This window comes from Heteronotia binoei, chromosome 5 (genome assembly GCF_032191835.1).
Source record: "Heteronotia binoei isolate CCM8104 ecotype False Entrance Well chromosome 5, APGP_CSIRO_Hbin_v1, whole genome shotgun sequence".
Classification (NCBI taxonomy): Eukaryota; Metazoa; Chordata; class Lepidosauria; order Squamata; family Gekkonidae; genus Heteronotia; species Heteronotia binoei.
The window spans coordinates 36,937,731-36,951,246 of record NC_083227.1 but is presented as its reverse complement, the minus strand read 5'-3'; the positions used below and the strand labels follow the sequence as shown (position 1 = coordinate 36,951,246).

General features: G+C 44.6%; 1 protein-coding gene across 1 annotated transcript; it reads left to right on the top strand.

Moving 5' to 3' along the window:
- Window positions 1-1,896: 1,896 nt before the first annotated feature.
- LOC132571944 (killer cell lectin-like receptor subfamily B member 1B allele B) lies at window positions 1,897-13,238 on the top strand. The gene is made up of 6 exons (XM_060238736.1): window positions 1,897-1,939; window positions 2,270-2,359; window positions 7,008-7,127; window positions 8,682-8,836; window positions 10,564-10,670; window positions 13,112-13,238. The coding sequence occupies exons 1-6, from the start codon at window positions 1,897-1,899 to the stop codon at window positions 13,236-13,238; spliced, it is 642 nt and encodes a 213-aa protein (XP_060094719.1).
- The last annotated feature ends 278 nt before the right edge of the window (window positions 13,239-13,516 follow it).

The following is a 13,516-nucleotide window of genomic DNA, read 5'->3' as shown; positions in this document are numbered from 1 at the left end:
GGTGTAAAAAATGGTTTACCTTGTGGACATGAGGTCAGAAAGCATGCCTGGAACCCTCCATCAATATGATGGGTTGGGAGTGGGGCGGTGTCTCTTCCAATCCTATTCTTCAATGACTGTGACCAGATTCTTCCATGAAAATGTCTGGATGGTTGTCTTTATATAAGGACTTGTTAATGTTGAATGAACAGGAATGCTCTTTGTATTTGGGGAAAATGTATTCTGTACACTTTCTAAAATGGAATGGTAGGACACCTCTGGCATTCCAAGCTCAGATGTTACTTCTGAAGGAGGAAAAATGCCCATGTTGATGTGGTATGCAGTTTGGTGATTCAAGCTGTAATCTTAAATATATTTACCCAATGGGACTTACTGTTGCATAGATGTGTATAGGATTGCACTGAACTCTATTAGGACTCATAATAATGGGTTTAAATTACAGGCAGAAAGGTACCAGCTGGATATTAGGAAAAACGATTGTTATGGTAAGAGTAGTTCAGTAGTGGAATTGGCTGCCTAAGGAGATTGTGAGCTCTCCCCTCACTGGCAATCATCAAGCAGTGGCTGGAAAACATTTGTCAGGGATGCTTTAGACTGATCCTGCATTGAGCAGGAGGTTGGACTAGATGGCCTGTATGGCCATTTCCAACTCTATGCTTGTATGATACAGGAAATGGCATACGTCAATAAAAGCCCAGTTATCATCATAGCCTGAATAATATTGTATCTTGGGACAAAATTAACTCAACTTAACCCTTGGAACAGGCTCACAGCCAGAAAATTCCAGTTGGTGGGGGGGCCACAGAAAAATTTTTGGGATGGAGGGTCCCCCTTCTGGCAGCCCCCACTCTCTTCAGCGCCACTTTTCTCCCTGTGGCTCTGGCGGTCCCACCCACTCAGTGCGGCTTTTCCAGATGATCATGTGATTGGTGGGGGCGGGGGGCGCCTTGCAAGAGCCCCATGAGCCTGCTCTTTACATTTTCGCCCTGTGGGTGAGTGGGTGGCTAGGTGGGAGGGAGGGGGAGGTGCTGTGTGGAGGGGGGCTGCCAGAGTCATGGGGAGAAAAGTGGAGCTGGAGAGAACAGGGGCTGGGGAAAGGAGGAGCCATAAAGGTCTGAGGGGTTGGGGGGGCCATGCTCCCCCCCCCCCCCCCGTGGCTACAGGCCTGCCTTGGAACATCATGCATATGTGGCACTGTGTTGAAATGAGAAGGTCATGATGGAATGCATGAACAAGTGTTTCTTAATTTTTTTAAAGGGAAGACAATTCTATGTGGGAACTTTGTTATTTTCTGAGAAACAATAAATATTTCATGATCAAAACACAATCTTGATTTCGGTAGTTATTTTTCTAAAGCACCCCCTTCAGTATTTTGGTTTATAAAACCTAAATTTTAACACCAGATCTTGGGAAACTGAAATAACTTCTGAGTGGCTTAGTAATTTTACATTAGTTCAAGATACCTCAAACCCATCCTATGGTACATTATCAGTAGGTTAAAAAAAGGTAAAAGAAGTCCCCTGTGCAAGCACCAGTCGTTTTCGACTCTGGGATGACGTTGCTTTCACAACGTTTTCATGGCAGACTTTTTATGGGGTGGTTTGCCATTGCCTTCCCCAGTCATCTACACTTTTCCCCCAGCAAGCTGGGTACTCATTTTACCGACCTCGGAAGGATGGAACGCTGAGTCAACCTGGAGCTGGCTACCTGAACCAGCTTCCACTGGGATTGAACTCAGATCATGAGCAGAGGGCTCCGACTGCAGTACTGCAGCTTTACCGCTCTGCGCCACAGGGCTCTTTTTATCAGTAGGTTAGAAGTACCATAAATAAAGGTTCTTTTCAGTTTAGAACAGAACCTTTCCTTGGACACAAGCAGGTTTTCACTAAATAGAATATGTCTCTTCCACTACAACAAGACTTTCCTGTGTTGGAGGAAGGTAGGTTTCCTTGCCTTGGAGGAAAGCTCCTCCTTTGAATCCTCTCTGGATAAACTACAGACTTGACAAAGGCTGTCCTTCCCACCCACAACCTCTTAAATGTATCCCATAACAAAAAAAAATGATTCAGAGTTGCTTTAATAACTTTTGGTTTTATTTATTTATGTTATTTATATAAAATTACCATTAAAAATTGAGTGCAATTAACATCATGAAGTGAGAGCCTTGGACCCTCTTAGTAATCTTATCACTACAATGTTCTTCAGCACACAGGTAAACTGTTCTTCTTGAATTCTTCTGTTTTCATAACTTGGCTGTCACTCTTTACAGATGCACTCCAGAATCCCCGCTGGCACCAGATCTTGCTATGGGTCGTGTGCTTTGGGATTGTCATCCTAGTGGCAGTTGTGATCATCCTGCGTGAGTAACAGAGGAATTTATATTTCTAAGCACTTGTGCTTCTTGTGCTTACCAAGTTTTTCTCTTGTCTACCAAGTCCATTCCCCTCCACACTCTTTTACCATGAAGTGAGGAATGAGACGTTCTGCCTTTAAAAAGAGCAATGGGCAATTTCTGCTCAAGTCCATCTTCTAAGAAGTTGGTTTCCTGTCTTCTAAATAAGAAGCTACGTATGGTATTGGTGGTGTTCTACCTTTATTTTTAGTATTAGATTTCTTTGAAAACTTTAAACCAATAAGCGGAAGTGCTTTGTGGTAGGAAATAGGACGTGTGTGAGCGCAGTGGCTAATCTGATAAAAATAATTACTTCTCTAGGTAGACCATGCAAGGAAAAGTTTTAAATGTTTGACACACTGAATGGTCAATCCAATCAATTGAGAGCCAAAGTTTCATACTGTTGTGTCTTGCATTTCTGTTGTGAAATTACAACACAGCGGACACTACGGAGGTGACCAGTGGAAGTCCACTGGTCCCCGGATGTAGCTCTGCAAATATGCCCCGCCAATCAAGATCTGTGACAGGAAGTTTAACTGGCCAGGATTGGACACGGTCAGACGGAGGGTTGTTCCGGGGATTGTATATATATTGGGACCCAGCCCTCGTTTCACTCTCTTGTGATGTACTCACTAATAAAGTATGTTGCCTTCAACACGTCTCGTCACTCAGTACATTACACTGGCGACGAGGATGGGATCCTAGCTAGGTAACTCCCCAAGCAGGAAGTCGCTGACCTGGCAGGAGACGAGGAAGGAACGCAGCCGCGAGAGACAGAAGCGCCCGCCACCGCCATGGCGAACCCGAGTGTAACGACGGGCCACCTTGCTGAGTTCGACCCAGCCAACCCCGAGAGGTGGGAGACCTACAAGGAGCGGGTCGAGTGCCACCTACGAACAAACCTGATTACAGACGACAGCCGTAAGAGAGACGTACTCCTGAGCATCTGCGGGGAGGCCACCTTTGAGATTGCCAAAGGTCTCTCGGCCCCTGCAAAGATCACCGAGAAAACGTACGAGGAGATCGTCAGACTCCTCACTGGGCATTTCTTGCCCCAGCCATCCATCATCGCCTGCCGATTTCTCTTCCACAAGAGAGATCAAGGGGCAGGAGAGACGGCCGCCATCTACCTGGCCGCTCTCCGCCAAATAGCAGGGGACTGCGGGTTCGACAAGCTTTACTTTACTTTACTTTACTTTATTAGATTTATATCCCGCCCTACCCCACCGAGGTGGGCTCAGGGCGGCTTACAACAATAAAAGCTAACAGAGGTCGATTTAAATACGATTAAAATTATACAATAAAATACATAATTATATAATAAAATACATAAAAACCTAAAAATACATAAAACTCACATCGATATACACTATGCTACTATTCCTTAAATCAGTCCTTCAAATTTCCAATATTCAGTAATCTGATGTTTAAGATTTAATATTCAGGCATTCTGCTCACAGTTAATTATATGCCAACCGGAAGAGGGTTGTTTTACAGGCCCTGCGGAACTGTTCAAGGTTCCGCAGGGCCCTCACCTCCTCCGGGAGCTGATTCCACCAACAGGGAGCTGCAATCGAGAAGGCCCTGTCCCTGGTCGCTTTCAGACGGGCCTCCTTTGGCCCAGGGATTGTAAGGAGGTTCTGAGACCCCGACCTCAGCACTCTCTGGGGGACATGTGGGGAGAGACGGTCCCTAAGGTAGGCAGGTCCCAGACCATAAAGGGCTTTAAAGGTCATAACCAGCACCTTGTACCGAACTGGAGGAAGCCCTGAGAGACCGATTCGTCTGGGGCCTCTGAGACGAAAGACTGCAGCAAAAGCTCTTCGCAAAGGAGGAGCTCACCCTTCAACTAGCCTTCAATGAAGCAACCACGTTCGAAAGAGCCACCAAGACGTACAACAACCCGCGAGCTGAAGCCGCCCACCAGGAGGAGATGGCCCAGGGCAACCCAGAGGATGAAGAGGCCAACCAGCTCCACCGCCAACAAGGAATGGGACCAAAAGCGTCCACGCGGCCATGAGCAAGATCTGTGGCGGGAAGTTTAACTGGCCAGAATTGGACACGGCCAGACGGAGGGTTGTTCCGGGGATTGTATATATATCGGGACCCGGCCCGTGTTTCACTCTCTTGTGATGTACTCGCTAATAAAGTATGTTGCCTTCAACACGTCTCGTCACTCAGTACATTACACATACCCACTGGGAGTCACAGTCTTTCTCACTGCTTTGTTCTGCAAAGAAGATGGAGACATTACATATCCATTGCGCTCTCATCATACATTGCATCCATTAGATCAGGGGTGGTCAAACTTGCTTAATGTATGAGCGGCACAGAACAAACATTAGATGTTTGAGAGTCACAAAATATGAACGTCAGATGTTTGAGAGCCACAAGACAGACAGGTAGGCAGGCAGGCAGGAAGGAAAGCAAATAGAAGAGGAGGGAGGGGGGAAGTAGAAAGAAAACAACTTCAACTTTAAATGCATTCTCCAAGCCACTGGCTGGCTTGGCTTGGAGAAGTGATTTAAAGAGACAAATGCCTTCTCCAAGCAGACTGATGGGGTGCTGGGGGTTTTGAGAGCCACACAATATGTGTGGAAGATCCACATGTGGCTTCCGAGCCACAGTTTGGCCACCCCTGCATTGCATTGTGACCTTGAATTCAAGATTTTTAATAGCACTTTATTGTATTTCATAGGACTAGCACAAATCACTTGTATTGGCACATTAATGCAGCCCTTGGCTTGAGCCTTTAGAGAGCCAGTTGGGTCCAATAATTAGCTAGATCAGGGGTGACCAACAGTAGCTCTCCAGATGTTTTTTGCCTACAACTCCCATCAGCCCCAGCCATTGGCCATACTGGCTGGGGCTGATGGGAGTTGTAGGCAAAAAAATCTGGAGAGCTACTGTTGGCCACCCCTGGTACAGAGCAGGGGTGTCAAGCATGTGGCCCGGGGGCCAAATCAGACTCCTGGAGGGCTTCTATCAGACCCCCAAGCAACTGGCTCTTGTGTGCTTCCTTCTCACTCTCTCTTGCTTCCTTCTGTCCTATGAAGAAAGGTTGAAGGAGCCAGGGATGTTTCACCTGGAAAGGAGGCGGCTGAGAAGTGATATGATCACCATCTTCAAGTACTTGAAGGGCTGTCATATAAAGAAGGGTATGGAATTGTTTTCTGTGACCCCAGAAGGTAGGACCAGAACCAATGGGTTGAAATTAAATCAAAAGAGTTTCCGTCTCAACATTAGGAAGAACTTCCTGACCATTAGAGTGGTTCCTCAGTGAAACAGTCTCCCTCGAGAGATGGTGGGCTCTCCTTCCTTGGAGGTTTTTAAACAGAGGCTAGATGACCATCTGACATCAATGAAGATCCTGTGAAATTAGGGGGAGGTATTTGAGTTTCCTGCATTGTGCAGGGGGTTGAACTAGATGACCCTGGAGGTCCCTTCCAACTCTATGGGCGTTTTCGCACTCACCTACAGCCGGCGCGACCCCCCTCTTCACCGCACAGGATCTGCGCGGATTTTGCCGTAAATGCCGCGGAGCAGCCGGAAGAGCCGGAAACTCCCGTCGCAAAAGCCACGCAAACGGAAACTGCTTTTTGGCGGTTTACGTTTGAGTGGCTTTTGCGCCGGGAGTTTCCGGCTCTTCCGGCTGCTCCGCGGCATTTAGTGCGAAATCCGCGCAGATCCTGTGCGGTGAAGAGGGGGGTCGCGCCGGCTGAAAGTGAGTGCGAAAACGCCCTATGATTCTATCTCAACTTGCTTTGCAATGCTTGCTCAATCGAAGAGGAACTACAGAGCAAAATCTCGATTTTCTGTATTGGTTGAGGCTCCTCCCCCTCCTGGTCCCCTGGGGAGGGAGGGAAAGAGCCAGAGCTTCCTTTGCCCAGTTCCCTGGATCCCATGGGAGAAATGCAAAGAAAGCACCTTTAAGATCAACATGTGCATGTTTTATTTTAAGGGTTTTTTTACATCTTTAGTTGTGTTTTCTGTGTCCTTTAAAATTTTTATATCTCTGCTACCTAATCTTAAATGGGTACACACATGGCCTGGCCCCACATGACCCAGCCCGGCCCAACAAAGTCTCATTTATGTCAGAGTCAGCCCTCATAACTAATGAGTTTGACACCCCTGGTATAGAGACACAGAGAAAACATAAGCATCAATTGGAAACTGACATGGGAAATTGACAAGATTGTGTTTATGAACTTTAGGCTGATGGTGCTTCAGGTATTATTGATGGATTTATTCTATCTTTGATATTGTACTTTCCAAAGTATCTACGATCTTTAAGTGATTGTATCTCAAATACATAGTGAATGTATATTAATGTAATTAATAATTTTTCCACAGTTACATTCCTTTTCTTCATCCTTTTATTCCGTGGATCTCTCTGTGTTGCATAATCCTAGAAAGCAGGCAACTCTATAGGAAAACAAATTCCATTAGCTGTTTCTAATTAAGACCCACACATTACAATATCTTCACTGCTCCAGAAATGACTTACCCATAGCTGGTATGCAAATATTAGCTGCAGCAAACATGGATGCTTCAGCTATTATGAAAATAGTAGTAGATTTAGAGGGGACTCTCCTTTATATTCCTTTTTTTTTAGTTTTGCAGTTGGAGGCTGAGAAAAAGAAAGCAGGGGCTGGCTGTTACCCAGTGAAAAGCAATTGTTCATCAGACAATTTCCAGTCTCTTCTACGAAGCAGAATCTGCAACCAAAGTGAAGGCAGCTCTTCAGGTGAAATGCATAAGGAAAGGAAAGGTCCCCTGTGCAAGCACCAGTTGTTTCTGACTCTGGGGTGACATTGCTTTCACAACGTTTTCATGGCAGACTTTTTACGGGGTGGTTTGCCATTGCCTTCCCCAGACATCTACGCTTTCCCCCCAGCAAGCTGGGTACTCATTTTACCAGCCTCGGAAGGATGGAAGGCTCGAGCCGGCTACCTGAAAACCCAGCTTCCACCGGGGATCGAACTCAGGTCATGACTCATGAGCAGACCTTAGGACTACAGGACTGCAGCTTTGTTGGTCTTTATTTTGCTGACTCCTTAGAAGAAAGGTCAAATTACATGAGCTTTTCTTCACAGATGTACTGTGCCCCTGTGCTACTCTGAGGCATCTCATCTTCTGTAAACACTGTAGATGTGTTTATAAGTATTCTGACATCTCAATGGTTTATTCCAGAAGTAACATCTTTTATTTTGTACTGTTTACTTTGCTGACTTGCTCTGAAATAGCAGTTTATGTTATATATGCTCCATGTCAAACCTCTAGAGGACTCCAGTCTGTTTCTCTTTGCATTATCTTAAACTGGCAAGTAAGCATAGATTCATACCTTGAATAAAACTTCATGAGTCTAAAAGGTGCCACTGGACTCAAGCTTTGGTTGTTTTTTGGCAAGTAAGCATATATCTGTCTGCTAAACTTGCAGTTACCCTACAGTTGTGTCCACAGTAGTACAACAATTTACTCCTGCAGTAACTTCACAATAAAACATTTCATCGGGGTCATGTCCACATTCCTCTCAGTGAACAATAAACTGAGTTGGCAGGGCAAACAGCCTCACTACGGCTATTTGAGAACATTACTACAAAACACACATTCACACAGTATTGTATTGGATATCTTAAAATCTGTTTAGCACATTGGTGATACAAGACAGGGAGGCTCTGATAACAGAAAACACCTCACATTTTCAGGTGGGCAGCTGAAGCAGTAGAACAAAGTAGGAGTCCAGTAGAACCTTTAAGACCATCAATGTTGTATTCAGAATGTAAGCTTTTGTATGCATACATTCTTCATCGGACAATGGAATGGGGTACAGTGAGCAGAGCTACTTATAGCTGATGGGCAACCACTGCCCATCAGTTATAAGTAGCTCTGATCACTGTACCCCATTCCATTTCCTGATGAATGCATGCATATGAAAGCTTACATTCTGAATACAACTTTTTGGTCTTAAAGGTGCTACTGGACTCCTACTTTGTTCTACCTCACATTTTCATCACTTTTGTACCAGGAAAATGAAGGTGAAGGAATAAGTGTGTGCATGTGTAAATGAACCCAGGCCTAGGGTTGCCAACTGGAACCTTTTGGTGGTGCAGCGAAGTGTTGCTCACCATTATGAGATGCTGCACTGGAGTGCTTCTCAGTCTCAGCAGGCAGGTAATTAGCTGGCAAACAAGGAGAAAGTCCAGCACTTGCTGGCTAGAAGCTTTGCTCATTATAAATGAGAGATTAGTTAGAAACATTAATTGTATGTTTGTCACTCCTTCTGCAGCTAATTCCCCTTGTCAGATCTGTTCTCCACATTGGCATCTCCACCAGGACAGATGTTATTGGCTATCAACGGATATAAAATCCTGGAACGAGAGCCGAAGTGACTGCACAGAGAAGGGGGCTCAGCTGGTGGTGATCCCAGACAAGGAGGAGATGGTAATAGAAACCACCTCACATTTTCATCACTTTTGTGTTTATAGTCAGGTCAAAACCTTTCTAACCCAAAATAATCATTGTTAATTCACTGGCTTTAGGGAACTACTTATTTTTTACAAATGAATTTTATTAAGTATTACTGTAATCTCAGCTTGTGGGTTGTGGGGCACAACTTGGAATGAGTCTTGCAATCATTCAAAGAAAATAAAACATTTTTACTTTTCGCTTAACATCGTATGTAATAAAAACATGCCTTAGTAACACAACAGAACAGTGACCTTATAAAGTTCAAACAATTAACTTTCTCCTCCTTCACAACTTCCCACCCCCAAAGTCCATCTTTTCCCTCTTGTTAGTGACCCAGGAAGTCCTCAGCTGAACCCTCTGTGAGCTGGCTTCCAAGATGAAGGTCCCACTTGAACTCTCCATTAAATAACACAGCCCTGAAACAATACATCTAAAATTACTAGGGTTGTTTTCATTGACTCCTTGTTGTATCAGAGGAGAGAGGGCTAAGTCCACACTGGGGCACTCTTGGCTTACAAACCCCCAAAGCACCTGACATAATTAGGTGAAAATACAAATACCTCATTTGAGGAAATGGTCTCACAAGTCTCATTTCAGAAGCTTGGGAATTCGCCAGCCGTTTCCACCAACCAGACACCCTCCATACCACATGACTTGCGTGACTGAAATAGGCCTGGCTTCTTCCTATTGTTCAACATCAGTCACCCTATGAAAGCCAGTGTGGTGTAGTAGTTAGTTTCAGAGTAGAGTCTGTGAGACCCAGGTTCAAATCCTCATCTTTCTGTGGAAGCTCACTGGGTGACTTTGGACCAGTCATCTACTTTCAGCCTGACCTACCTAACAGGGTTGTTGTGTGGTTAAGGAGAACAGACTAATGTAAGCTGCTTTACTCCTGACTGCAAATAAATAAAGACTAAACTTGTAGATGAGAGGCAGATAAATGGCTAAGGAGAGAATGAGACAGGGATAGGATATGGGAATTGCCATGAGGGAACAAGGTTAGGGAATTCCTAGAAATTTGGCAAGCCTGCAGGGTGAGGTTGAGAAGGGGTGAGAATGCCAAAGCAGCCCTTTCCTCCAGGGGAACTAGGGTTACCAACCTCCAGGTATGTCTGGAGATCACCCAGAATTACAACTGCTCTCCAGATAACAGAGGTCAATTCCCCAGGAGAAAATGGCACTTTGAAGGGTGGACTTTATGGCATTATAACTTGCTGAGGTTGCTTCCTTCCCCAAACCTTGGCCTCCCAAGGCTTTGCCCCCAGATCTCCAAGGATTTCCCAACCTTGGCCTGACAACCCTAAGAAGAACTGATCACTGTAACTGAGAGAGCTGTTGTGATTCCAGGAGATCTCTGGTCTCCCCAACCAGAGGTTGGCAACTCAGAAAAAATCAGGAAAGGGGAAAGACTATGGGGGCTTTTAGGGAACGGCAGAAAGAAACAGTGGGAGAGGGATATGTGAGATTCCCAGCAAGTCCTTGTGGGTTCCCACTTGTCTGTTTTTATTCAGGATGTCATTATGCTGATTTTCTTTTATTGTAGTGGAGGCCCCATGGCTAGAAATTGTTGTAGAGAAAAAACTTTAGCCCAGTTCTGAATCATAACGAGACAGCTTTGCCCATCATTCATTTTTTCTAAAAATATAATAAGAGAAAGACAGCACTTTCTAGTTACATAAAACACTCTATTTATGATACAGGAGATCTTAAAGAAGATTATGGTGGTTACACAGACATATTGGATTGGACTCTATTTATCAGAGAAGAAATGGAGGTGGATTACAGATCACCAGCTTGACCAGAATCTGTAAGTTGTTCCTTTTTTAGGGTGCCTACCTTTCTATTAAAAAAAATTCTGAAGAGAAAAGCATGAAGTCCCTAGGTTTGGGATGATTCATGGACCACTTCACATGATACAAGCCTTTGACGGATTTCTCACTGGCATTGCTCCGCCCCCAGGCTTCTGTTTTGCCTTGGCACAAGTGATTGATTTTGCACCACATGCTCATTTTGATGTGTAGCTCCCACCAGTTCCCCTTACGGCTTTGTGATGCTGGCTTTTAAGGATTAACAAACTGTGAGGGAAATTGAAGGGAGCTGCATATCAAAAGGCACCCCCAGAGTAACTGGTGGGAAATCAGTCGCTTGCACCAGGGAAAATTAAGTCTGGGGGCAGAGCAATGCTAGTGAGAAAGTGGTATTTGTGTCCACAATGAGAACTTTATATCAGTCATGTGACTGGAGTTCTTTGCCTCTGCTTTGTACTGATGGCTACAAGTACCGGTAAGTTTCCCAGTGGAGCAAATAGCTTCCCAGATGCAAAAATGGGGCAGGGAGAAAGGCTGAAGAATTTTGGTCACTGAAAAATTTCGGAATACATTGGTAACTTTTGGTCACTGAAGAATTTTGGAATGCATTGGTTTTATGGCAAAGGCCACAAACAGAACAATTGACACATGGAAAATAGCCTTTTGGACTGTGCCAAACCCCTCAAGATTAGATGGGCATGAACTGGGAAAATGGAGGTTCATCCAGTTTGTGATTTGTAAGGTTTGTGGATCTTCTCTCCCTCATTTCTGCCAGGGGCAGCGCCTTGAGGCCAGCAGAATGGAAGGCAGTAGGAAGGGGGCTCTGGAGTGATCTCCGTTCCTGGGAGATCTTCCCTCCCTCCTTTAGGCTCTCCAATAGCAAGCAGAGTGGAAGGGTGGGGGAGATGCCTTCTCAGTGGACTTGCTGAGTTGTGCTGCCATAGTGGCACAAGTCACAAATGAACTGAGAAGGCATTTAAATCACTTCACTTGTGATTGGCACTGCTGCAGCTTGCAAAAATCACTTAAATGGCATGGAGAAGGCATTTAAAGAGATTTAAAAATGCCTTCTCCAAGCCCCAATTCTGTCACCAGTATGTCTGCTGACACAAACCACCCAGGAAGTTTGTGGGAGAGGGATGGCACAAACTGAGGTTCATGAACCATGAGCTAGACCCAGTTTGTGGAGAATTTTGGTTTGTAATTTGGTACATGCCCATCTCTAATCAGGGTATCACCTGAAATATTTTCTTTAAGCTTACTCCTGACCAATATATCTTTTAGATTTTTAGCTCTCCTGGAAGTAAATAGAGGTCTGAACCTACATCTAGGGATGTCAGATGAAAGGTACCAATGTTTTTCAATTATATGTCTCAAGCCAGTGTAAGTGCCATCATAACTTAATGGAATAATCATTCTGTCAGTGTTATTGTAAATCTTAGGTGTCAATAAGGATTCCCTGGGTGTGTTCTTAGCTTTATAGGCTTGTTTGAGAATTTTGGAAGAATATCCTCTGCCCTTTCATTGTTCCCTAAGGATGCTGGCTTGTCTATACAAATCTATATTATGGCTGAAGGGGAGAAGCTTCAGCTGGATATAATGCCATAGAGCCCACCATCTAGAGCAGCCATTTCCTCCAGGGAGACAGACTTCTGGAGGAAGTTTACTTGTCATCTGAAGTTTACTTGTAATTCTGGGAGATCTCCAGGTCCCATCTGGAGGTCAGCTAACCTAGGTTTGGCAGCAACCTGTGGATGACTTGACATCACTGACTTGGCTGCTTCCTACTGTTTAATAGCAGCCACCCTATGAAAGCAAGTGTAGTAGTTAGAGATACAGAGTAGGGTCTGGGAGACCCAGGTTTGAATATTCGTCTTGCTGTGGGAACTCAGTGGGTGGTTTTGGATCATCACATACTTTCAGCCTGATCTACCTCATAGGGTTGTTGTGCAGTTAAAAAGGAGAAAACAATGCAAATTGCTTCACTCACTACTATGGAGAAAGGTGAGATAAAAATGAAGTAAAAATAAATAAATATAGCTGAAGATGGGAAGCAAATACAAGGTTGGTTAGTGAATAGCTGAGGAATGAGACAGGGAAAGGGGATATGGAGTTGCTAGGAGAAATGGTGTAGGGAAGGGACACAGGAAGTGAGGCATCCCTACTCCAAATCCCCGAGGATTCCCTATAATACAAGAAGCTGGCCACCCTAATTGGATATATTCCTGTGTATCACTAAATTGAACAAAGAAACAGAAACAAAGTATTTTTCTGCCATGGCTTCAATATTTCACAAGATTTTACATTTCTGATAGTTGATACAAAAAACACCAGGAATGGAAACTGGGAGCAAAGGCAGAGCTGGGGGAGACAGAGGCAGCTTCTTATTAGGACAGACAAGAACTTCCCCTACTGAGGAATTGTCTCCTTTCTTTTGCAGGTTTCAAGAACCACCAAGCTCTGCTGGAAACGAATCCTGTGGAAGAATAAAGGACAGCAAAATCATACCTGATGTCTGCAATGCTGTATTTAGGTGGATTTGCCAGAAAGATCCCATTGTGTTATAATTTGATTGATAGGATATGTAATTTCATTATTTGCTAGGAACATAACATCCCAGAAGAACATCTCTATTTTCATCAAAATGCCTCATTTTGAAATGCATTGTTTACATTCCAATATCTGCTGAAATGCTGAACTGATGTGACTTGTCAGTAAGCCACAAGTTTCTATCAAGGGGATGGGGGTTGACCCGGCATGCTGCATACTCAGGCAAAGCAGCAGGCAAAGCTGAGGGACACCCTCCTTCACTCCCACCACCCCGAACCACCCATAGTAGATTTCA